We start from the raw sequence: 26,750 nt of genomic DNA on the forward strand, positions 1-26,750 counted from the left end.
GACGAGCACAACTCACATGAACAAGAGATAAATTGTAGAAGGGCAGAATCGGTGGAATGTAGTCTGGAGAGTTAAGTTAGGAGATTTAGGGTTAGTTGTTATTTTTTTAATGTTTTTTCTTTCCTATAGATATGAGCAAACATGTAAAAATAGATCATGCTTAAACCTCTTTCCAAGTCCAAGAGTATATTAAAAGTTAATCATTTGAATACAAAAACAAACATTTGAATATATAAAAAAAAGTTATATGGGCTTAAACAGGCTAGTCCTCAGCTCTTTAGGGCAAACCCATTTATTTTAGAGCCCATTAAGGCCAGCCCGTTTAAGCCCTAATTACAATTAAAGGGTCCTAATTGCAAGCCCAACTCTCCTACTAAACAGGATTAAACGAGCTAACCCAATGGACTGAGCCCTATTCCTGGCTCTGGTTTGCTACGAGGTGTTGGTAAGTTGTTGAAAGCAAGATGGTGTGTCAAAATATCCCATGTTCCATGTGAAGGGAACCAATTGGCGGATGCTTTCACTGGTTTGAGTTTGTTGAATAGAGGTACCCATGTTTGGGAACGTGCTTCGACTAGTGTGGATCAGATTGTGCTGGCTGATAAATGGGGTTTCCCTTTTGAAAGGGGGTTAAATTGTGGATTGGGTTGCTTCTTTTTGTTGTTTTTTTCTTTTGGACTTTTTGCTCCATATCTTCACTAAAACAAAAATTCTCAAACTAGAGTAAGTCTAGTGCATTTTGCACAAACTTGAGACGACTAGTAGAATAATTTACCCATAATTATAGATATTAAGAAAATTAATCAATTGTGGTATTGCTCTTTTGATTGCAGGATTTTTTTTCTTATAATTGATGACTGATGAGTCATGTTTTTTTAATATCTCTCTCATCTAAATGAAACAAGCTTTTTGGATTTGGTCATTTTAGATTTGAACTTGTCACGAGCCGACCCTTTAAGAATATGTCAGCTCATTTTTTTAACTCTAACTATTCTCGACAAAATTGGAGTATTACATTTTTTTAAGAAAAAATATGTTAAATAGACATGTATAAGATTCCTTATCTTTTGGTCTTTGTCGCTTTGCAATCATACTATCAAAGCTAAAGCTTTGGCAACCATATCCTGTAGATATTTTCCTTTTATTCTTTGATTTTATTCAATTATAGTTTAGCCCTTAATATGAGAGGGAATGACGCTTATAAAATTTAATAATATACATTTTCAATGATCCTCCATAGATAAAAAAATGTCAACCCTAAATTAAAAATTGTTGGAATATTTTTAAAATTAAGATATGTCTTTTTTAAAAAGTCATATTCTTATAAATTAAAAAATTTATATGAAGAGTAATTATATCGAGAGTTATATATGGCCATCAAAATCATGTCTCTCTAATTTTTAAAGGCATATTTGAATGTTATAAAACTAAAAGATTTTAAGTAAAAGAAGTGTTATTTTTTAGAAGCTCTGCTTATTAAAATGATGTTACTTTTTCATGAAAAATAAATTTTGGAGACTATTAATTATTAAACATTAAACTATATTAGTTCATGAAACAGTACATGGTTATGATTTTTCAATAAAGAGTTCTATTATTTAAAAGGAACAACTTCACTATATATAGTATTCTTGTTTTTAACATACAACTATTAAACTTTATTGTCTTTTGAAAGGAGTTGAATTGTGGATTGGGTGTGTGTGTGTGTGTAAAATTAAGTTTCAGGGAGTTATGGATTTAACAAGTGAAGTTAAGTAATTATCAAGTCCTATTGAGGAGTTAACAAGTAAAGTTAAGTAGTTAACAAGTCTTATTAAGAAATTAACATATAAAATTAGGTAATTAATGAGTAATATAATTCAGTTAAAGGAGTCACGGTTTCAACAAGTTAAGTAATTAATAAGTGTTATTAAGGTAACAAGTAATTTCGTTGCTTTTCAAATCAATAAATTAAATGCAAGGATAAGTCAAATTACTAAATTAACAAGTGCTACTACGCAATTAACAAGTTGGAAAATTAATAAGTAATGTAGTTGAATTTAGGGACTCATGGCTTAACAAATAAGGTTAAGTAGTTAACAAGTAATATTATGGAATTAATAAGTAAAAGTTACACAATTAACAAATAATGTAATTTTATTAAGGGAGCCACAAATTTAACAAATGAAGTTAAGTAAGTAACAAGTCCTATTGAGGAATTAACAAATAAAGTTATGCATTTAATAAATAATGTAATTCAGTTGAGGGAGTAACAGATTTAATAAGTAAAATTAAGTAATTAACAAGTCATGTTATGAAATTAACAAGTAAAAGTTACGCAATTAATAAATAATGCAATTCTGTTGAGGGAGTTAATTACTTAACAAATGAAGTTAAATAATTAACAAGTTATGTTGAGACATTAACAAGCAAATTTACATGCTTAGCAAACAATGTGATTCAGCTGAGGGAGTAACAGATCTTACAAATAAAGTTAAATAATTAATAAGTCTTGTTGTGAAATTAATAAGTAAAGCTGCACAATTAACAAGTAATGTAAGATTAAGAAATTTTGAAACAAGATTTATTATATATATATATATATATATGCATTATATGATTAAAGAGATTTAATGACTTGGTAGTTTTTAGCCTTTTGGTGAATCAAAGGATCATGAATTCAAACCCCCTTAGGCACTTTTGAAGAATTAAATTTTTCATAATCTTTTAGCCAGTGTTGGTGATGATCTAGCTAGAGCTCTAGTGACGATAGTCCAATGCAAGCCAAAGCCTCTTGACCGCTGGTAATGGTGTTCAGGCAATGATACCCGAAGGTTTTTCTATTAATTTTTTTATAAAAGAAGAGCATTTTGATCATTTCCTATAAAAATTAATTTTAATATTTTTTGATCCTGCAATATAATTTTAAATTTCATTAGGTGTGATATGTAACCAAATCCCATTCCTGACCCTTAAATAGTTTTTGTTTGTCCTTTTGGAGTTTCCCCCACTTATATTCACCAAAAAAGAATAATTATTAAGATAGAGTAAGTCTTGTGCAATTTGCACAAACTTAAAACGCGTCGTGCTCATTTTGAATAATGTACCCATAATTATAGATATTATGAAAATTAATCAATTGTGGCATTGTTCTTTTGATCGTGAGAATTTTTTTTTTCTTATGAAGGATGACTTGTGAGTCATGTTTTTTCAAGTCACTCTCATCTAAATGGATCAGATTTTGGCCAACTCATTTTTTCAAATCTAACTATTTTTGACAAAATTAGAGTGTTATATATATATATATATATATATTTATTTATTTATTAAAAATTTGTTAGATGGATATGTATAAGATTCCTTATCTTTCGGTTTTTGTCGCTTCGCAACCATGCTATCATAGCTAAAGCTTTGGCAGCCATATCCTGTAGACATTTTCTTTTTATTCTTAATTTTATTCAATTACTCTCTCTAGTAAAAAATATATATATTTTTTAAAAATTTAAATATTTAAAAATATAAAATATTTTAAATTTTTTAAGATGTAATTATTTTTTTTAAGAGTATCTCCCTATAAAGTTGAGGGATGAGCTTGAGGAGCCTGTTGAAAGTGACAACGTTGCTGCACTTACTATGTGTGTGTTTGGATAGACACAAAAATCAATTTTACAGCCCATAATCGATTTTTTGATTAAAATTACCTAAACACTAGAAAAATGCAATAATCGATTAAAGAGGTAAAACGCACGTTAATCCATAGTATGCCAAAACCAGCTTTAGCTTAAAATCTTTTTACTGTTATTCACGTGCTCTCTCTTTGTGAAAGCTGAAAACCCATGTTACCCCTCATGTGCTTTCTCTCTCTTCTTTCTGATCTTCATTTATCTCATTTCAGTTGCAGCTTTCTCATTTCTGATCTCCTCTCTCGTTCGGTCTCACCAGTCGGTCCTCACGGTGGTGCCGCCTCTCTGCCGTTGTCTACCCACCCCCAACTTAGTTGCCGTTTGCCATCTCACTGTCGTGCCATCTTTGTCGTCATCCACCGCCTCCAACAGTTGTGCTGTCTCACAATCGATTCTCATAGAGGCAAAGATCTTTTGGCCATCCGCCAACTCTGTGCAGATCTGTGGTCCTCGTGGCGTTGCCTCCTCCATCCGCCGTCTTCGAGTTGCTTCCAATAGTGGTGATCTCCTGCCATAGTTGAGGAAGGCAGTAAACTTTATCTATACTCTCTTGCCTCGATCTACTCGTGGTCCTCCGTCCATCGCTGATTTGCTAGTGGTCCTTTTCAGTTGGTCCAGCTTAGAGGTAAATGATCTTCTCTAACCTATTTTTGGACAATCTTGGTCAGGTTTGATCTTGGTCAGACTCTATTTTCCTCTTCACTCTGATCTATGCACGGATGGATTTGTTCTCGCGATTGCTAGCTTAGTTTTGTGTGGTTTGAACCATTTACAACTCTTAAACATTTGCAAATAATAATGTGGGTGAAAGTTAATTTTTCATGCTGTTTTTATATTAGTTTTGTGCTTAGTTGAACTCTCTACTGAATATGGGAGAACTTTTAAAAGTTAATTTTTTAGCTATTGAAACCTAATTTTAGTCAAAATCTTATACATTTTCAAATTGTGGGAAAGCTGTTGAAAGTTGGTTTTGTGCCTAGTCGAACTCTTTGTTGGTTTTGTTCTGTGTGATCACTGATTACTGGAGCTTTATTCTCAAACAATATGTTTTGCATATATAGGGGTCATTTAGTCAAATTTTTTGCTGTGTAAGTCTCTGTTGAATTTGGCTCATCTGAAAATTGCCAAGTTTTTGTCATGTAATATTTTAATTACAATTCCTATAATTAACATGTTAGTTTTTTATATAGTATAATGAGTAACAATAAGTCAAAAACTTCATGGGATCAAAGAAATATTAGAATATTTATTGACATTTGTTTGAACAAAGCTTGAAAATCGCAAAGAAATGGAAGTAGTTTTATCAAAGCAGGATGGCTCGGTATAATTTCTACCTTTAATGAGAGGACTGGACAGAAATATGACAGATAGCAATTCAATAATAAGTGAGATAATATGAGAAAAGAGTGGGTATTGTGAGATAAGTTGGTTTCAAGTGAGACAAGATTGGGTTGGGATTATGCAAACAATACTGTGGATGCTTTAGATGATTGGTGGGAGAAGAAGATATTGGTATGATGTTATTATGTGAGGCTTTATATTTATTTATTTGTGTATTCTATAATATTATTGATAATTTATGTGCAGGACAATCCATTATATGAGAAATTCAGACATAAAGGATTATCATTTGTCAATGAATTAACCGAGTTATTCCAAGGTATTATTGCCAATGGACCTAGAGCATGGGCACCTCCAAGTGGAGTTTTGCCTAACATTTACAATAGGAATGAAGGTGAGGATGAAGAGGTGTATCGGCCAGATATGGAAAATGAGGGTATTGATTTGGAGGAAGGTTCAGGAGATAGTGATGAGATCTTAGGAACTACTGGAGTAAGTGGTAAATTTAATAAAGTAGTTCTAAATGCTTCTCAAGGAAGCTTAAGTGGAAGCAGTGGTAAGAGAAAGAGGGGCGAAAGTAGTAGCAGTAGAAAGAAGAACAAGTTACCTAGTACAAGTTAAATAGTAGATGCAATGAGTGTGATAGCTTAAACAACAAAGGAAGAATCTCAACAGGCCAAGGAAACATCAATTCCTGAAGTTATGTCTATAGTCAAACAATGGGAAGAAGTTACAACTGACAAATATTGGATTTCACGATGCATGTCACTCTTCATGTCCCGAGAGGCTAGGGTGATGTTTTTGACAATGAAGGATGATAAAGAAAGTGTTTTGGAGTGGTTGAGATATGAATGTTACAAAAATGGTTGATTATTAGAGTTTTAAAACTTATTATGAGCATATGATCTTACTTAAAGAATAGTCTAACATGTTTGTATTGTATTGTTGAATTTGACTCATGTAACCTCTTAAACTACTTATGTACTTTTTATATATGGTAATCAAGTATTACAATATTGTGGAAAAGTTATTGGTATTTCTATAGATGACTTATTTAGATGTATCTATAATTGAAATTAAGTGCACGTATTATTTATGTGTTTGGCTACAGATAGCAAGACATATGGAAGAGTCGTCTAGAAAAAGGCTAAAGAGAGCCCAAAAAGTTAGTGCTCTTATTGGGTTGTATGCAACAAAACATTTGTGCAAAGAGCCACGAAGAAATAGTGAATATACAGGTCATTTATGGGTGAATGAAATTTAGAAGGATACCCAGTTCGTTGTTATGAAATGTTTAGAATGGAACCACATGTGTTCCATCAATTATGCAATGAATTGACATGACAAGGATTGAATGATACTAGGCGAATGAGAGTATAGGTGATGGTTGCAATTTTTTTAAAAACAATTGGACATGGGTTGGGAAATAAGATGGCACAAGAAAGATTTCAACATTCAAGAGAGACTATTCACAGACATTTTCATGAAGTTTTAATGGCTTTCTCGAAACTTGCAATGGAATATATCAAACAACAAGACAAGTCCTTTCGTCACATATCAAACAAAATAGAAAATGATAAGTGATATTGGCCATTCTTTAAAAATGCTATTAGATTAAGGCTCTAGCTATTGCCAGCGACCCTCAACCAAGCTGCCGTTGTCATCTATCAAGCTACCAAGCCTTCAGGAGTTTTGGTACAGCTCTCAACTCAATATTTAATTCTTTGCTTTTGTTTTTCTATTTATGATTTATGATGACTGAGCTTTCTGGTCTTGTAACGTTTTTTCACTTTGGTGCTTTGAAATTGTATAGTTCCATATTTTGATTAAGTCCTTTTATATTTTTTAATTATTACTCTTTTTATTTTTGAATTTAAGAGAAAATAACTCACACAGTTTAAGAAAATTAGATAAGTATAATAATTGTGTTTAAAAATAAAAAAAACTGGATTAAAGTATCTCTATAATTAATGAAACAAATTTGTCTAGTAAAAACTTGTAATTTTTCTTACAAATAAAAAAAAAGAAAAACATAATATTTTCTGTTATATTCGAAAACGGAGTAATATATAATTATTCATTTAAAATAAATTTGGGAAATACAGTACAACTGTGGAAAATCAAGAGACTTCAAAGACATTAAGTTTTCTGTTAGTAAAAAATTAGTTTATTAAAAGTTTATTTAGAAAAATTTAATTTGATAAAAGCTAATTATTATAACAAAATTTATCTTTAGATTTTTAATTCAGTTTGATATATTAAAAGTTGATTGAATTAATATGTAATAATTTTTTTATAAATATATATATATATATACACATATATATAATGAAAACTAGTTTTGACTATACTATTATTTAAAAAAACATTGATTTTTATGATTTGTAATTTTTAATATAAAAATATATTATACAAAAAATGTTTGAAAAACGTGTGATAAAATTATATAAATAATTCAATATATATTAATGGTTTAATGCTAAAAATTAATGTGATTAATTGTTAAGTCTATAATGTACAATTTGATCTCTAATTGAATCATGCACCTTATGCATCTTTATTAAAGAAGCTACACTTGGATGTGCTTTGAGAATGTAAGTTTCAAAAGCTACAACTCGCCATGTTTGTAAAGACTTTATAAAAAAATTATTTTATATTTAATTACAGTAATAAGAAATAATTTATTATTTGATGTATTTAAAGTTAGATGATAATTTATGTATGTAGATTCTAAAAAATGAATCATTATTTGATTATTTCATCCATCTTATTACTTTCAGTAGCCAATTAAAATAATTTTTTAAGAGAATAAGATATATACTTTCCTTTCCTCTCGATTTTTGAATATCTTTAAAAGCTTAAAGATAAATGGTAAAAATTTCTGATTTTTTTAAAAAATTATATATATGTATATAAATTTTTTTTAAATCTAATTGTATGCTTGGGTTTTTTCTTCTTCATTTTTAATATAATAGAATAGAGTGGATTATAGACATAGAGGCACTATTGTTTGGATTTTGGAAGATCTTTCTTCTTCACTTTGTTTGTCTTATGTTTGCTGCTCGTACTTCGACAATAAACAAATTAGGGAGAATGACAGTTAAATTCCTTTTTTTTTGGCCAAAAATGACAGTTAAATTCTAAAAGAAGAAATTAATAAGTTGTGACTATTAATTCTAAAAAATGACAAAATAAGTTGTGAATAGTAATTTAAATAATTATAAATTTAGGAATTTCCATTAATTTTACAAATAAGATATTTAAATTTTAAATGTAATTCTCAATTGATAATCACGATTCCTTTTCACAATTGCCTATAGTTATATATAACTTATTTTTCAAAAAAATTTATCAAAATTTAATTGTCATTAATTTCCTATTTTGAAGCTTTACCTAAATTATACTTTTTTTTTTGGCTAAAGTGTACGCATAAGTAACTTGTAGACGTAATAAGCACCGCTACAAGAGTTGAGTGAGCATTTTTATTTAGCCCATTTGGATCAACATCACTAATTTTAATTGAAATATATAAAAAATCGTGCGATTTCTTATTTTTGTTATTTGGTTATTGCCACACGATATTTCAGGAGCAGGAGGAGGTGAGAATTTTAGAAAACATTCCACTGATTTGACCATCGATTCTGGTCTTGAACTGTTACAGGTATGTGTTCTGTTTGTAACTATAAATGGTTGTTATAACATAATTTAGAGTGGCTCCATATATTTGCATGACCTTTCAAAAATGCTGCATTATTTATTTATTTATTTTTTGGCCCAAAAGATAAAATCCATAAAATAAACCAGAAACCAACGGTTCAGAATACAGAACAAAATAAACCAGCAAAAAGAAAAAAAAAACACTAAAAACCAAAGACAAAAAAAAAATCCAAAATGATCAAAAACAGGGGAAAAAACTTTGTTGCTTTAGGAAGGATCCTGACGCAGAAGAGAAGCAAGCAGGGATGGGGGGAAAGCTCTGCAAGAACTAGATCCCACAGTTCCATCGGGAAATCCTCTACAGTGATTCAAAACATCCAAAGATTCCATGGAATCCCTAAATAGTTATCAAGTCCCTAAATAAAAGTTGAAATGACAATGAGCAAAATGTCTCATGTTATAAGATATCTTGTTGACAAATTGGTAATGATTATCCATCACAGAACAAAAGTTATTGAGAAGTGAGATATCTTGCCAGTGACAAGGGCAAAGGAAGCTAATGCACCTAATAAATTTGTATCTCCCACTGGTAGGTGTCTTATTGCTCAATAGCCGTTCCCTTGTAGTGAATAACCACTGCCAATAGGGCATCTTATAACATGAACATTTTGGTCCTTATCATTTTAGTCCTATTCATCTCTAAGTCCCCAAGGACTTGACAGCTACTTAGGAATTTTATAGTACTTTTGGGCATTTTAAATGTTTGGGGGGATTCACACTGATTTCCCTAACAAAAATCCACTAGAGAGAAGCAATATTTATTTAGCTATTTATTTGATTTTCCTAACATAATTTAGAGTGGCTCCATTTATTTGCATGAGCTTTGAAATATGCTGCATTTTTATTTATTGGCCAAAAGATAAAATCTATGAGATAAACTTGAAACCAACGGTTCAAAATACAAGAGCAAAATAACCAGCAAAATTAAAAGAACAAAACAATAGTGATTGTGGCGGACTCTAGAGCTATTTAGGGATTTTATGAGACCCTTGAGTATTTTAAATGGTTGTGGCAGACTTCATAGTGATCTTCTTAAAATAAAAAAAAAAAAATTCCACCAGAGACAAGCAATCCTCTTTAGAGCTGATGTAATCATTGCCAACAACTTAGAATAGTGGAAAACACACAAACTCTTCAACAATCGAAAAACAACTTTTTACCAAAAGCAACACAAATTTGTTCATTTCCAGGAGAAATCATCTCAAGTCATCCTTAATCCTTCCACTAATAGTTCTAATGGTATTATAAAAAACACAAAAAAGGCCAAGATGCACAAAAATATTCCTCATATAAAAATTAAAACCCACCTTAATCATAAAATGAAGTTGGGCGACCTTACAATAAGAACTGCACTCAACTTGAAGGCCAGGAATCATTACAACAATAAAATGCAAAACCAAATGGCAACCTGTAGCAAAAACCACTCCAACACAGTGCCAGTGCCATAGCATCAAGGAAGAGTCCATGATAACCATGCCTAACAAAAGCCTCCACAAAACATTAATCTCCACAGTAACAAACAAACAAACAAACTGACCAATATGGTGATTCCATTTAAAGATAGAAGGGGCATCTAACAGAGGAGGCAATGTTGACATAACTTCAAGCATGAGGATTAATAATAGCCATCCACAATTATCAAATTAAACTCAATGGTGTTTTAACAAACCAAATTCATAAACACTGAAAGGTAAGTAGATGTGGGGGGATTATACCACATGGTAGAGAGAACATGGCTTTGATTGAACTATGCATCATTTGTCTCTTATAGACAAATTCCAATTCCTCCATCGTTGAAAACCTCTGCCTCATCGTCCCCGCCCCTACTATCATCTTCTTGATGTTGAATAAGGAATCTAAATCTACCAGCAGTGCCTCCGTAGCCAACACGCAGCATTTGCGTTTCATCCTCAGCTCCATTGACATTGATGACCCTGGAGGCACCTTGCGAAGATCACCAGCCACTGTGATGTTGTCGAAATGCCTCTACGCCTGCAATTTATGCATATTCCGATAAGCAAACTCCACCACCATTCGTATCAAGAATTGAGGATCATGGAAAAGAAGATCTAATGTTTGGAAATCCACACTCATTTAAATGATCAACCTCCTCCTCATGGCAATCATAGGTGAATTCCAATGCTCCATGGATGTCTTCAACCCATGTTGCAATTACTACTTAGTCATTAAATTTGGATTCATGTATCACTCGCACGGCACAAGACGAGGAGCTTGATCGTGTTATCACCAATTCTAATCCAAAACCCTAAAATCCAACATCAATCTCTACCGCAATTCCATCATTGTCTTTCCAGCACCTAAAGATACCCATCGAAGGTCCTCCGCCAACGCAAAACTATTGAAATCGCGTCCCATGAAATCCCTCCCACAATCCTCATAGTAAGAAGTTACCTCCATTCCATTGGTCCTCCATGGCCCCATATCACCATCAGAGAATGCAAACATACTCACCCAAACGCCCACACCTTAATCGAACCTCTATTTGAACTCGGTATGCTTCAGCAAGAAAACCTCGAAAGAAGAGAACTCTCATGGTAGGGAGGGCTCTCGCCAGGGGGAAAGCTCCAAAGAGAATACTCATAATAATTAACCTGCTAATTAAAGCAAATGCCCCTCATTAATTATTACTATGGTAGATAAGCTTAACCTTGGTTAAAAGAATCAAAGCATTAGTCAAGTGGAAAATCCTCTGAAAATGTTATCCCACATTTAAAATCAGATTTTCTAAAATCCTTTTGAGTTCAACAATACAACTTAGAGTATGATAACGAATGGAAGTAAGATAATAAGAAAGAAGTAGGATATCTCATCATGATAGGGAGAAGGTGAACACGGCTTCATTGAAACTACATCAAACTCCTATCAGAGAAGGTAAACATGACTGTTATTAAAGCTACCCAAGTGTTAATAATGCCAGGTGGTCTGTTTTATTACTTTCTCCTCCGGTTGAGCTTCTACCCATGTCATTTTATAATCATATCACAATAATTCATGCTCATTTCATATCATAAATACATAATGATATACCTTTCTAATCATGCTTTTCAAATATCAATTACTTATCAATTTCTCAATCATCATATATTTCTCAAACTATCCACATACCCACTTTATAACATTTTCTAATATATTAAATGACATTTTTATATATACAAAAACATACGTTTTATATTTTCACATAACCAAAAGTACTTAAACAAACATACAAGAATTTAGGTTGTCAGTTACTTCCACTTCCACTCCTTTTATAAAGGAGCACTCGTGGACAAACACCAATTCCAAGCTGCCACTTTAAGAGCTCAAGAGAGTTAGTTCCAAGTGATTTCTGGCTTCAAATCACTCCAAATGGTTGGGAAAAGCAAACCCTAGCAAAGTGAACCCTAACAAAATCTAGCGTTGCCTCCACGTGCAATGGTGACACGTTGAAATCTCATCTGCTTGTGAACTCACTTAAATGGACCCTTGCCTTTGTTTATGTCCGCGACTTGTCATCCTAGTGAAGGTTTCATTCGCCAGCAAATGCAAATAGAGAGCACCACCCTTTTCAGTGAGGTCCATCCGCGGGCAGGCTTGACTAGAAATCCCATTGTTTCCTAAAATTCAATTTTAAATCTTAAATCTTAAATGTTAATCTTCAAATTAAGTCCAATTAATTCCTAGTTTATTCTAAATCTTTAGTTTCAATTTTTAGGATGTTAGAATATGTATTTGAATGTGACAAAAAAACTTCTCAAGGGGGAAATCTAGCAGAGTGATGACACGTTACATTATTTATGACTTATGAATAGAATGATTTTTACCACCATTTTATGTTATGTTGATGTTGATAGGACTTATCATTAACCGAATGTTTTTCGGAGAAAATTCTCTTTTTTAAAGAAGCAACCTCGATGAAACTGAAGTAAATAGTAATTTCAAAAGAGCAATTTCTTTTGATGCAATATTATACGGGCCCTTTTTCTTTCTCTTTTTTTAATCACATGTAAATATTTTTTCTGAACCAAATTTCCATATTAATTATAAATAAAGATGTAATGGAAAATTTTTTAATAAATATTATTTTGGGCGTTTTAGAAAGACGTATAAATTGAAACACAAAATTTCTTCATAAGATTTATATTTTGAAACGAGAGGATATGCATAATAATACTAATGATATAATAAGCCCATAGTGTTGAGTCATGAGTATAGGTAATCCATACCCTAATTGATGATTTGCTTCCCATATGAGCTAAGTTAGTTATTATAACAAAATTCATGTTTACATATATTTTTAAAGAATAAAATACATTAACCTCCCATATATTTTATTTAAATTATATTTTTTGGGATTTTAAGTCAAATATATTAGACTCAAATGCCCTCTTCAAACATATATATGTTATCTAAAAATCATTCAATTTTTTTTTAAAAGTTCAATGGATATATTTTTGTACCTTTTTATTCTTATTTATAATTTTTTAGCTATACAAACTTAATTATTTAAATTTTTTTAAAAAAATTGAATATATAAGTTGGCCAAAATAATATTTATATTATGTATGTGCAAAAAAATTAATGAGATATTGATTTAATATAATAGGAGTTAAATTAGTCAATATAATTCATGTTTAATTTATTTTTTAAAAAATATTATAATTTTAATACAACACTTTTAAGTTATTTATTTAAATATTTTCAAAATTAATTGTTTAAATTTTCTTAAATTGGGAAATAAAAATTAATAATTTTAAAAATTTTAACATAATTACAATAGAAAATTAAATATTTTAGAACCTTCAATGTAATATTCCTAACAGTATTAAAAATTAAATTAAAGTATAGCTTTGGAAAACAGATTGGGTCTCTGTGTGTGTTTAGTTTTTAGTTGAGTGAAAGTCAGTTTGATAAAAGTTCATTTGGCAAAAATCAGTTGAATGAAAGTCAGTTGTTGTAACAAAATTTATATTTGAATATATTTTTTTAAAAGTTAATTTGACAAATTAAAAGTTGTTTGGATTAATAAAAATTTGTGCTTTTGAAATGTACTTCTGAATATGCAATGACTAAAAAAGGACATCGGTTTATGATAATTTATAATTTTTTATTATACACATATAATATATTAGAAATGTTTAAAAAATATCAAAAAATTAAAATAATATGAAATTTAAGATGTTAAATAATAAGAATAAAAAATATATAATTTAATATTGAAAAAATATACTTGATTAATGATTTGATCTATAATATACAATTTGATCTCTAATGGACTCTCAAACCCTATTTATCTCTCTATTAGAAGTCATGCTTGAAATTGTACTTGGAATTCATAATGAAAATGTATGTTCATCATTATCATCATTAGTTTTAATCATATTTTCTTTATTAGTGTATGAAGTTATATGGATCAAAGGGTATCATGGTCATTTAAAAAATTAGGTACCCAATTATTTCCCTCATAATTGCTCCCAACTCATTTAACATTTGAAATGGACTTTTGAAATCCACCCAAAAATAGAGTTTCAAAATTCACATTTCAAACTCATTTTAACTCACTTTTAAAAAGTCATTTTGTTTCTTAAAACATTACCCAAACAACTTTTAACATTCAAAAAGTTTAAAAGTTCATTTCAAATGTTAAATAGATGAAAACCAAACGTACCCTCTATAATTTTGGAAAAACAAAATGGAAATTAGTGTATTTAACTCTCTTTTTTAAAAAAATCATGTTAATAAACTTAAAAGTTGTTTATATGATATAAACGAAAAATAATTTTAAATATATCATTATTAAAAAAATATCAATGAAAAAAAAATTTGATGGAGATAAAATTATAAACTTATTATTAACCCTGTATCCTCCCATCCTTAGGGTATGTTTGTTTCAACTTATTTTATAAAGAACTTCATTTAATTTTTTTTAAAAAATCTATTTCATAAATGTTAATTATGTTTGTTTAAATTTTTTAAGATAATCATAATATGAAAAAAGTTAGATTTTTAATTATTTTAAGAAGCTATTAAAAAGTAATTTTTGAAAATAATTTGATGTAACAGATGAGAGGTGATGTTTTAAAAAAGGTAAAATATATAAAGATAATTTTAAAAACAACTAACTAATAATCACTTTTTATTATTATAACTAAACATGAAATAATATATACTTTTTATAAAAATTTTAAAAAGTAAGTTTCATTTCATAAAATCTCCAAACTATTTAAAAATAATTTATTTTTTAATCCACATTTGTTTGCTTGTACTGTTTTATTATTTGTTCATTTTCATTATATTTGATAAATATATTAAAAGAGATTTATAAATAGGATTAGAGAGTAGAAGAAATTTAATTAATAATTAATTTTTTAATACAAGCATAACCCTTTGTTTAAATACAGAGAAAAGCTTAATATTTAAAATTATAAATGTATCTACTTTCTGTTTGAAATGTCAACACTTCAACAATATTCCTTAATTGAAAATTGAAATTTCAGATCGAGACAATCTTTTTACGAAAAGTCATCATGCCCAATTGCCTATTATTTTGTTTCATGTCCAATTTTATGAGAATTGTCATCTTTTTGTCTTATATGAATACTACGTTATTCTTTTTCGAAGGACTTACCTTTCCTCGTACATTACTCTATAATTTCACTTGTACTTCTTATCATTTTCTAAACATTTTTTTGGCGAATTATCTTTTTCTATTCTAAATTACTTCCTTAGTTTTCTTTTATCTTTTTAAGAAAAGAAATCCTAAATTTTCTCTCTGTTATTGGTGCCCATTTTCTTCCCCCAACATTGGAGCCCATTTGTTGTTGTGTTCATTTTTCAGATTTACTTCAGTCTTTCACAACCAATGATTTCAAAGAACGGATTTCTCATTTCAGATTTCATGCTTTGTTTATCGTCCTTAGATTGATAATGATTTCTACAATTTCATTTGCAGTTATTATCATTTTCTTATATTTATTTCACTATTAAAATCCGGAAATTTCTCTGTTTATATTTCTCGTTTAAAATTGTCGTCAATCACCGGTGAAATTCCATTCATGAAAAGTCATCAAGTCTTCCTTTCATTCCAAGCATACCCTTTGTATCATTTCGCAATTACTTCACTAGCTTTCTTTTATTTCTTCAAGACAAAAATTATAAAGTTCCTAAAATTGCACTTTTTTATTGGAAGATAAGAATGCTTAAAATTCTGAAGTGTATGTTCCTGTATTAAAATATTAATATTATCAGTTATTTGAAGTGGCAAAGGTTCCTTTCACAAGAACTCATTATGTCCTTTGGTTTTGGAATTTCATTTTCTTGTATCAACTTCTGGAATTTCAATTCCAACTAAGTGAAATGACAAAATTACTCGTAACAAAAGTAGTTCATCTGACTTTATTTGCACTTGATTTTCTAGACTTGATGAATGATTATTTACAAGAAATTTGCAATCCACCTTCCAATACTTAATATTGTACATTAAAAATTGATTTGAAAATAGTTTACGAGTAGTTTACAACTTATATTCTAGTTTTTAATAAAGAACATTGTTTATATGATGACTTATTCATGATTTGTCTTGAAACAGCCAGGAAAATACATGTTTGAAGCATTATATATGTTTTTTTGCTATGCGTAGATTGCCTATGACTTTAGTTCAATTACAGGGCATGACATATTATTGAATTTCAGTGAAAGCAGCAAAAGAAAGCAAAAGGAGGGGATAAAGAAGAAGCCTGTTCTTCAAAATATATCAGGAACACAGGTTGGTTCTATTGTTTTTGTTGTAACTGTCCTCCTTTTACTTATTTAATGTTATCCGTGTATTTTGTTTTTGATTTGGTGTGAACTTTATTTATTTATGAGAATTATGTTTGATTTAATTTGTTCAACACCCATTGCCTAATAGTTTTAATTTATTCACTATAACTAAACAAATTTAATTGAGGTTTGGCTTCATCTTTTTAACAGAGCCTAAAATGGATAGTTCATGTGGTTTGGTTGAAAAGTTACGAGATCTTGTGTTCAACCTAGCTTGGGAGCAACTTCTTTATCTGGGTTGCTATCACAGAAACATTGACCAGCTGAATCAACAACTTGAGGAACTTGAGCTTGAACAGAGATCGGTACAACATCGAATTGATGAGGCGACAAACAATGCAGAAGAAATTGAAGACAAAGTTCAGCACTGGATGCAAAGAGTGCAAAAGATATCGGAGAAAGTACAAAAGTTTCATGAAGAAGTGAGTCAAGCAAAAACAGAGTGTAGCTTAACTTCATGTCCCAACTTGTGGTTGCGGTATAAACTAAGCAAAAGGGCAAAGGAAATGGCACAGGAAGTTGCTGAAATTTATGGGACACGGAACTTTGATAAAGTTTCATATCGTAAATGGATGCCAGCATTAACCAGCAAAGAAAGCAATGAAGGGCTTCACTCAAGGATGCTAATTATAGATCAAATTATGGAGAAATTGCAGAATGCTAGTGTTAGTATGATTGGGTTGTGTGGGCTTGGTGGTGTTGGCAAGACCACAATAGCTAAAGAGGTAGAAAAGAAGGTGAAGAATCAAAAGATGTTTGAAAAAGTGATCATGGCAACTGTTTCTGATCATGTGAATATTGAAAACATTCAATACCAGCTTGCTGAGAAGCTGGGTATGCAACTCAATGAAAAAACTACAAAGCTTCTCATCTGTGTAAGAGGCTGAAGCAAGAGAAGAATATGCTCCTAATATTGGATGATCTTTGGAAGGAACTTAATTTTGCAGAAGTTGGAATTCCTGTTACTGGTGATGAAAATAACAACAAAAAGAATGAAGGTTGTAAAGTTTTATTAACTTCAAGGAATGAAATGCTGTTGTCAAACCTAATGAAACGTGAAAATATTATCAAAGTGGGTGTTTTGTTAGATAATGAAGCATGGGAGTTGTTCAAGTGCACTGCTGAACTTTCCATTGAATCAAGCAGTCCTTATTTGATAACCATAGCCAGAGAGATTGTTCGAAAGTGTGGATGCTTGCCGCTAGCGATTGTAATAGCTGCAAAAGCATTGAGAAATATTGAAGATCTGAATGTATGGGAAAATGCCCTTGCACGTTTGAAAAATCCTTTACGAAGAAATATCACAGGAATTAAAGAGGTTGATCCCATTTTAAGGTTGAGCTACGATCATCTAACCGAAGAGAACAAACATATTTGCTTGCTCTCTACCCTGTTGCCCCATGATCCTGAAATTAAAGACCTACTCATGTACTCTATGGGTTTAGATTTTCTTAAACATATAGAAGACATGGAAGATGCTCAAGCTGGAATATTTGCTGTGGTAAGCTAAAATCTTTGAATCTATTTCTTGATAGCTTTTCCAGTCAACATTTTATAATCCATGATGTCATTCGAGATGTTGCACTATCTATTGCATACAAGGAATTACATGCCTTCATTGTGAGACATGGAAGGTTGAAAGAATGGCCAGACCAAAATTTGCTAGAAGGCTACAAGGGAATTTGCTTAGAAAAAAGTGACATTAGTGATATTCCAGAAGAGTTATTTGCTCCAACGTTAGAATTCTTCCTATTAAATAGTAAAACTCGTGATTTGGCCATACCGAGTACATTTTTCAAATCTACAAAAGAACTCAAATTGCTGAGTTTAGTCAATGTGAGCTTTTCATCATTGCCATCTTTTATTTCTCTGAAAAAACTCAAAACGTTGTGTCCACACTCTTGTATGCTGGAAAACATAACTCAAGTTGGAAGTTTGAAGCAGTTAACAACTTTGAGTCTTGCTTACTCTGAAATTAAACATCTACCATTTGAATTGGTGTTGTTGACTTCATTACAAATGATTAATCTAGCCCATTGCTCTAAACTCAAAGTGATTCCACCAAAACTCCTGTCTAGCTAGAAAAAATTGGAGGTTTTGCACATGGAAAACAGCTTTGACCAATGGAAAGCTGAGGGATCTACCGAAGGTAATGAAAATGCAAGTCTTGATGAGTTAAAGGATTTGCCAATTTCTTCTTTAGATATTTCTATTCCTAATGCCTCTATTTTGCCAGAGAACTTGTTCTTAGATATGAATTTAAAGAGATATAGAATATTTATTGGAGAAGATTGGCAATGGTATGGCAATTATGGAACTTCAAAGACATTGAAACTTGAGCTAAAGGGCAATATCCATCTGAAGCCTGGGATTCGAAAGTTATTGGAAGGAGTAGAAGATTTGCATTTGCATGGATCTAATGGGCTTGAAAGTGTTCTTTACAATAGATTTCCACATTTAAGGCATCTTCAGATTGAAAGTAATGATGATATCGAGTGTATTATTTTGAGCTCAATACATCATGAAGTTACCCTACCAATCCTTGAAACTTTGAAGCTCGAAAAGATGAATGGGCTGAAGAAATTATGTGAAGGACCAATTGCAACCACTTTCCGAAACCTAAAAGTAATCAAAGTGAGCTATTGTCACCATTTGAAGTGGATTTTCTCAGCTTCTATGGTTGGATTATTTTCGCAGCTTGTTGAGATTGAAATTGAAGAATGCAACTCCGTCATAGAGATTGTGACGTCTGCTATTGAAAATTCACTTGATCAGCAAAGGTTAGCAGCTAATGATGTCATTGTTTTTGACAAGTTACACATTTTGAAGATGAAATCATTGCCAGCTCTTGCAAATTTTTTCATCAAGGAGAGAACAACAAATAATGATTGCAATAAAACATTGAAATTACTTTTCAACAATAAGGTATGTCTAAATTATTTTATTGTTACTTTTTCTTATTTTAACTTTCCCAATTTGCGAAATTCATTTTCTTTCTTTTTTTTTCGATGGAAAGCTTGCGAAATTCATTTTCACCAGAATTATTACTTTACTATGAGGCTTTTGTGGCACTTTAATTTGCAGGTTTTTTATATTATAAATTACTTAAAATAAGATAATAAAAGAGATAAACTAACTAAGCATTGAAAATAAAAAAAATGAAACATCAGATTATTTGATTTGCATCCTTAAAGAAAAGGCTTGAGTTCGACGTTTTGGAGTTTTTTTTTTCTTTTGTGAATCGAGAATTCAAAAAGCCTAGACACACAACTTTAAAAATGAATGGAGATTATGTTTTTTAATATAAGGTAGGATAGCAGTAGCATGAAGTTTTAGGGCCTCTTGGGTTTTTTTTCTTCCAAAAAACAGTTTTTTGTTTTTAAAAAAATTAAAAAACTTATTTAGATAATTGTTCTGTATTTAATTCTCTTTTTTGTTTTAAAAGCAAAAAAATCGAAACATCTCTATTTCATTTTTTTTATTTTATATTTTTAAAATGCATTATATTTTATTGTGGAAAATTATAACCGCAATTAACAGCCAGTGAACTTCACTACCTATCAATTTTTAAATTTTAAAATTGTTCTTAAATTAATACAACGATACGGATTTTTTTATTTTGAAAAATAATTTTAAAAATTGTATTGCAAATAGTTAAAAAAAAAGAGAATAGAAACCAAACAAGTCTATATTCACATTTTAGATTTTATTTTAAAATTTTTAAATCACTTTTCACTAAGCAGATATTTATTTTATTTTGTTCTTATTTTTTTCTTTGTTTTCACTTCTTAAAAATTTGAGACTTATCTGCAAAAATCATTTTCACTATCATTACTTTACTGTTAAGCTATTATGGTATTTTTAATTGTTTTTAATATTTTAATTACTTTTTTTTATGAGCTTTATATTTACTTTCCCCCGTTGTTATCGTTGTGAAAACTTCAATTTTAAATAATGCCCACAAACTGAGGGATCGTTTCTAGAAAATGGATGTTTTTTCTTGTAGAGATAGTGTTGGAAGTAGTTTATTAGTATAAGTAAATTAAAAAGGAAACTTAATTAAGAATGTATTAGGGCTGTTTGGTTTTTGTTTTCAACAATAGATTTTTGTTTTTAAAACAAAAAATTAAAAAACATTATTATTTGGATAAGTTTTTTGAATCTAATTATTTTTAAAAAATTTCTCATTTTTTTCAAAAATAGAAATATCTTAAATCTGTTTTCATTTTATTTTTCTTGTTTTCAAACTACATTATATTCAATTATTAAACACTACAGTTTTCTTGACCAATGATTAACATAAGCCATATCACTATTAACCATTAGAAACTATCACTATTAGTCTATTTTTTAATTCTAAAATTGTTTTAAATTAACACAGCCAAACCTTTTTTTATTTTGTTTTTAAAAAATTTTAAAAAATTGTATTGTAAAACAGTTTTTAAAAATAAAAAATGAGAACAGAAACCCAACATGCCCTTAGTTACTTGTTCAATTTTTCTTTTGAAGACATTTTTTATCCTGCAATTTTATCATTATTTTATTGGTTCTATATTTGAATTTAATTTAAACTTTTAACAATTTCTTAAAAAATATGGTGGTACACATGAGATCTTTGTACTTAGACATGTAAACAATTTTTCATGAAAAATAAGACTCTAGATCAAAAGTGAATTTCTTTTAATCATATTTTCTTTAAACAGGTGTTATTTCCAATGTTGAAGCTATTGAAATTATCAAATTTAAACAATTTGATTTCATCTATATGGGATGATCGACTTCCAAACAACTCTTTTAGCAACTTGAGAAAACTTCTTGTGTGGGATTGTGGCTTTGTGAAACTAATTCCCTTCCAAGTGCTAAAATCCTTGAGCAACCTTGAAGAACTGGAAGTGAAGCTCTGTAAGGAGTTGGAAATGGTGTTTGATTTAGAAGATTTGAATAGTTATGAAGAGACACCTCAGTCATCATCAGTGGATGTGCCATTGAAAAGGTTAGAGCTATGGAGTTTGCCAAAATTGAAGAATGTGTGGAGCAATAACCACAACAAAGGAAATGCCTCCTTCCAAAGTCTAAGGCAGGTTGAAGTTTCTAATTGTGGAAGCCTCACGAGTGTGTTTCCTGCATCTATAGCCAAAGGCATGCTTCAACATCTTGAACAGCTTGAAATACGGGAATGCAATATAGAAGTAATTGTTGCAAAGGATCAAGTTTCAGAGTCTGCTACTCCTGCATTTGTATTTTCTAGGCTGACTTCTCTTTACCTTCGTTCCCTTACAAGTTTGAGGAATTTCTATCCACAAAGGCACAAATTAGAATGGCCCCACTTTCAAAAATTATATATTATAAAATGTGATGCATTAGAAATATTTGAAAAAACAGTCTCAAGTTCATCAGAAATACTTGAGGAAGGGAGCACACTAGGCTTGCAATATCCTCTATTCTCTCATGACAAGGTACCTTTCTTATCAGCTCTTATCATTAAAAAAAATGAAACACCAAATTATTATTATTTTTTACAACCTATATATAAAAAATCTGGAAATTGATTTTTTTTAATTGTATTTAACCATATGAATGGTTCCTATGACTGGAATATTTAGTGGAATATAGTTTAGAATTTGATGGTTAGCTTTAAAAAAAAACTAAAGAATGTAAGTTCTGTAATTAATATTTTAATCAATAAATTTTGTAAAATAATTGAATAATTTTATATTCGTCCTTCTAAAAAGTGGAGCACCGATTCTCACTTTCGAGTTCTCTCACAAAATAATTGCATGATGAATTGGGAGAGGGGATAGAGTTTTTTTTCCCCCTCCTTTTTTTCTGGAAGATGTTATAAGCTTCAGTTTTTTATATTTTGTTTTGGAATAGAAAGGAGCAATAACATTGGAATGGCACAATAGAAGATCGAAACTCTATAAATTCATATTGACTTCGATTTATCATAATTACAAGCTCAAGTTAATCAAAAAGAGCATGTGCTTTTCTAATGTATTGTGCAGGTTTTTCCCAATCTGGAGGACTTGCGATTGGATATAAAAGTAGTAGACATAATGGAGAGTGGGCAGTTTGCAATGCACCACTTTCCCAAAGTAAAAATCCTTCCTCTATTTGCTGAAAATGTAACAACTTTGCCGGGCGAATCATTATTGAGCAGCTTCCCAAGTTTAGAGTGTCTCATACTAGGGGATGAGTTTGGCGTCACTATTTGGGGTAGTGATCTTTTTCGAGGGGATGGTGTTGCTACGCTTTTGCTGCTCCCTTTCTAAAAGTGGCTCTTCTCGGTATTTCCAATAAGAAAGGCATGGGACCATCCATCTTTTCTCAAACAATTGTCACACATCTCGACGTGAAATTGTGTTATCAATTGACCGCTTTGCTAACGTCATCAGCAGCTCGAAGCTTGGTCCATCTCACATGCCTCACAATTGATTGGTGCTATCAAATAGAGGAAATAATAACAAAGGAAGAGGGAGAGGATGACCAGGATCATGAGATCATTTTTAGCAAATTACAGCATTTGGAACTTATTAACTGTCCAAGATTGAAGAGCTTTTGTGGCCATAATTATACCTTCAAGTTTCCATTGTTGGAAAATGTCACCATAAGAGATTGTCCTCACCTCACAATGGTTCTGTGGAGGTGCCATACATGCTCTGTGCCTTAAAAGCATTAAAGTGACAGACAATCCAGGTGAAAATATTTGGATGAGCGATCTTAACAACACCATCCAACATCTCTTTACTTCTCAACAGGTATGCCAAACATATACTCACATTCTTATTTTCCATTTTTTTTTTCAAAATTTTTCTCCTTTAAAATTGAGCACTAAAATATTTCATACAAATTTGAGTTTCAACTTTCTGTCAAACCTTGTAAATTATAAACTTTCCATATTACACGGCTCGAATTGCATGCAAATGATGGCCTATTATAGTTGTGATTGTTCTTGTGGCAAACATTATTTTTTGGTACATCTCTTGCTAGAATTATTTAAAGGAATTTATTTTTATTTTAAAGTATCAATTTTATTTTATGTGTGAAATTAATGATAAAAAAATATAATTTTTAGAATATTGCAGATCGATTGTGAAAGATTTTATCTTCAATAAAATAATAAATTATTTTAAAAAAAATATCTTGATTTATGTATTAAATTATTGCCTTAACATCCGAATGGTTTCATCATCTGTTGATTTTCAAGTCCATTGTAAAAATTCTAGTTCTAAATGCGAATATGAAATAGAGGAAGGGTTTTAATTTTAATTTTTGGATGAGGCTTTAAGGAGGAATGTTGAAAAATATAAATATTAAAAAAAGATGAGTCAACAAATTAAGAAAGATTTAATCCGAAGCTAACTCACTCTAGAAATTATTCTTCAAAACAATACATTGATGTAATATATATGGAATCCCCTTCTATGTTTGGTAATTGTTTTATTATTTATCATGTTATAGGTAATTGCCACAATTGAAAGCATGGCGTTAAATTCAACAAATATCTCAACAATAACAGATGTCTTTCCTAAAGTGAGCAGTCTTTACGTAGAAAACTTTGTCAATGAGGGGGCAGCCTTTCCTTATAACTCCCTTGAAAGACTTCCAAAGCTATCTTTTCTTTATGTGGAGCATAGTTCCTTTGAGGAGATATTCCCATCACAAGACCAGATTACTGATCAGATGAGAAAAGTTCCGCCATTCAAGGGATTAAAATTGGCCTATTTGGATCAGCTCAAGAGCATATGGAAGGATGATTCTCAACTTCCACTAATTCATCAAGATCTAGAAAGCCTCACAGTCAAAAGTTGTTGTAGCTTGATTGAGTTGGCACCATCCTCTGTTTCATTTCAAAATTTGAGCTGGCTGAATGTTTTTACATGTCATCAACTTAGCTATTTAGTAACAAGTTCATCTGCCAAAAGCCTGGTAAATCTTCAATGGTTGGAGATAAATGACTGCAAAAAAATGGAGGAAATAATAAAGAATGAGACAAATGATGATGTGGAAGGTGGAATCTCATTCAATCGTTTATCTGGAATCATGCTTATTGATATGCCAAGCTTGAAAATGTTTTCTCCACAAAGTATCCCGATTGAATTCCCAAAACTAAATAGTATAGAAATAACTGGATCGTTCAAATGAAGAAGTTTTGTGGAGGAGTGGAAGCACCAGAGTTCTTTAAATTGAAAGTAGAAGAGCATGATATGGAATGGAAGGATAAAGCTAGAGACCTTAACAAGACAATAGAAATGCTATTGTCAGCAAAGGTATTATATATAGAAGTGATTACCTCCTATTGATGCCTATGTCATGTTTCTTTTAAAATTACATTTCTACAAGCAAACTAATATTATGGTTTTGTATTGCAGGATGGCGTTAATATATAGAAATGGTGCAGGTTTGTATAGTTTCATGATTTTGTTGCTAAAGAACTCTCTCTTTTCTTAAACTTTTTTTAATTATGTTGTTTGTGCTTTTCTATACATCACTAAAAAAACAGAGTTGCTTGTTGAAATTTATTTCAATATTTCTTTTCCAGTAGTAGTTATACATCATGATATCAAAAACAGCTTTGTGTATTAAGGGACGAAATATTGAGGAGCTATCTTTCGGTGTTTCATTTTTTTAAGCTTTCATTTATATCAATTTTTTCCCTTTATGTACATCTCCATTATTGAACCGATTGAGTTGGTTGGAAAAAGTGAACAATTTTTTTTTTCGTTTTAAAGAAACTAGCTAGTTGTGGTTTTAAAAAGACAGAGGACAACTGTGATATTTAAAAGAAAAGGATTATTTTGATAATTTGATTTTTCCCAACTATTTAACCCAATTTTTCAACTAAATATGCTATATATTTGCAAAGGTGGATCATATAAACATGATTTTCTTGACACCTACTACAATATGATGCTAATGTATCTCATAACATGGATGTACGTAGAATATAAACTCAATAATCCTTTTCCTTTCATTGCTTGATTAATGCAGGTCTATTGTTGGTGATGTTGATACTAGCTTGATTGAGAATGTGGACAGATGTTTGTGCGTTGATGCTTTTGTTGAATTATCAGATTATACATTTCAGTTGCGTTGTGTTAAACTTTGATATATTGAGCTCTGTTTTTATCATAAACAATAGTCCTACCAATAAATTAAGGGATGAAAGACTCTGCCTTGGTCAAAATGTTGCCCTTAATACGTGGTTTGTTCGTGCTTTATCAAGACTCAAATGTGTGCAAGACTCTCTTGTGGTTGTGAAGTTTTTATTCAACAATTGTCTGGTTTGCTTAATTATGTATTGTGATTATAAATTTTTATTCAAGTTTTGTACGATTTGTTTCATTAACGCATTGATATTCTTATGTAGCCAAGGTTATAATTAAAATCAATTAGTACAATTTGGTTGCTCACAGTTGAACATGGGCTTTCTTGGGTCCGGGGAGAAAGAGAGGGGAGCATAGTTGGGCTGCTCAATGATTTTAAGTTGATACATATTAATATGACGTCACATCTTAATTTTAAATTTTAAGGTATTGAATTTATGGGATTTTTTTACTTATATACATCTTTTTTAACCCAACTCTATATAATGTTGATTTTTTTTTTTCATATCATGTCAAGCCAACCCACATTTGACATTCCAACAGTTTTTTAGTAAGTGCATGAAAGTAGATCCATTTTTCATGATCTTTAAAGGTATCAATTAGAACAATAAATGAAATAAAATGGGATGTTTATGTATATAATTGAATATTCTTTAAGAGTTTGATTAATAATATAGTACAACAGTAATTATGTAATAGATCCTATCTAATGAAATAAAGCTTTGTTTAAATTTTAATATACATATAAATAAGATTGAACTTTAGAAAAGTTAGACATAAATATATGTTTATTTTACGACCCTATCTAATGAAATAAAGCTTTGTTTAAATTTTAATACACATATAATCAATATTGAACTTCAAGAAAGCTAGACATAACTATGTTTATTTTACGTGAATTTAGAGATGAGATTTAAATCTAATCATTCTATATCCAAAGCATGTATGATGCCACTGCAACATCAACTTATTAGTATGAGGTAGTTTCCATATTGATTTTTTGCATAATAGGATCCGAGTTAAAAAAAAAAATTGGTACATATCTTGGACTGTTCAAAACGAATTCAAAGTAGATCAAACATTTTGGTTTGGTATTTTCAATGGA

At 30.4% G+C, this 26,750-nt stretch overlaps 1 protein-coding gene and 1 pseudogene across 1 annotated transcript; both read left to right on the forward strand.

Annotated features, from left to right (window-relative positions):
* The first annotated feature begins 16,695 nt into the window (after positions 1-16,695).
* On the forward strand, positions 16,696-18,620 carry LOC129285429 (probable disease resistance protein At4g27220; annotated as a pseudogene).
* Positions 18,621-18,641: 21 nt separating this feature from the next.
* On the forward strand, positions 18,642-25,832 carry LOC129285428 (uncharacterized). Its single transcript, XM_054921135.1, has 6 exons — positions 18,642-19,463; positions 21,242-21,994; positions 22,544-23,296; positions 24,000-24,808; positions 24,911-24,939; positions 25,530-25,832. Exons 1-3 carry the CDS (start codon positions 18,642-18,644, stop codon positions 22,808-22,810), a joined length of 1,842 nt encoding a protein of 613 aa, XP_054777110.1. The 3' UTR covers positions 22,811-23,296; positions 24,000-24,808; positions 24,911-24,939; positions 25,530-25,832.
* The last annotated feature ends 918 nt before the right edge of the window (positions 25,833-26,750 follow it).

Source organism: Prosopis cineraria, unplaced genomic scaffold (assembly GCF_029017545.1).
Source record: "Prosopis cineraria cultivar Desert tree isolate PC_DT_omini unplaced genomic scaffold, ASM2901754v1 PC11, whole genome shotgun sequence".
NCBI lineage: Eukaryota > Viridiplantae > Streptophyta > Magnoliopsida > Fabales > Fabaceae > Prosopis > Prosopis cineraria.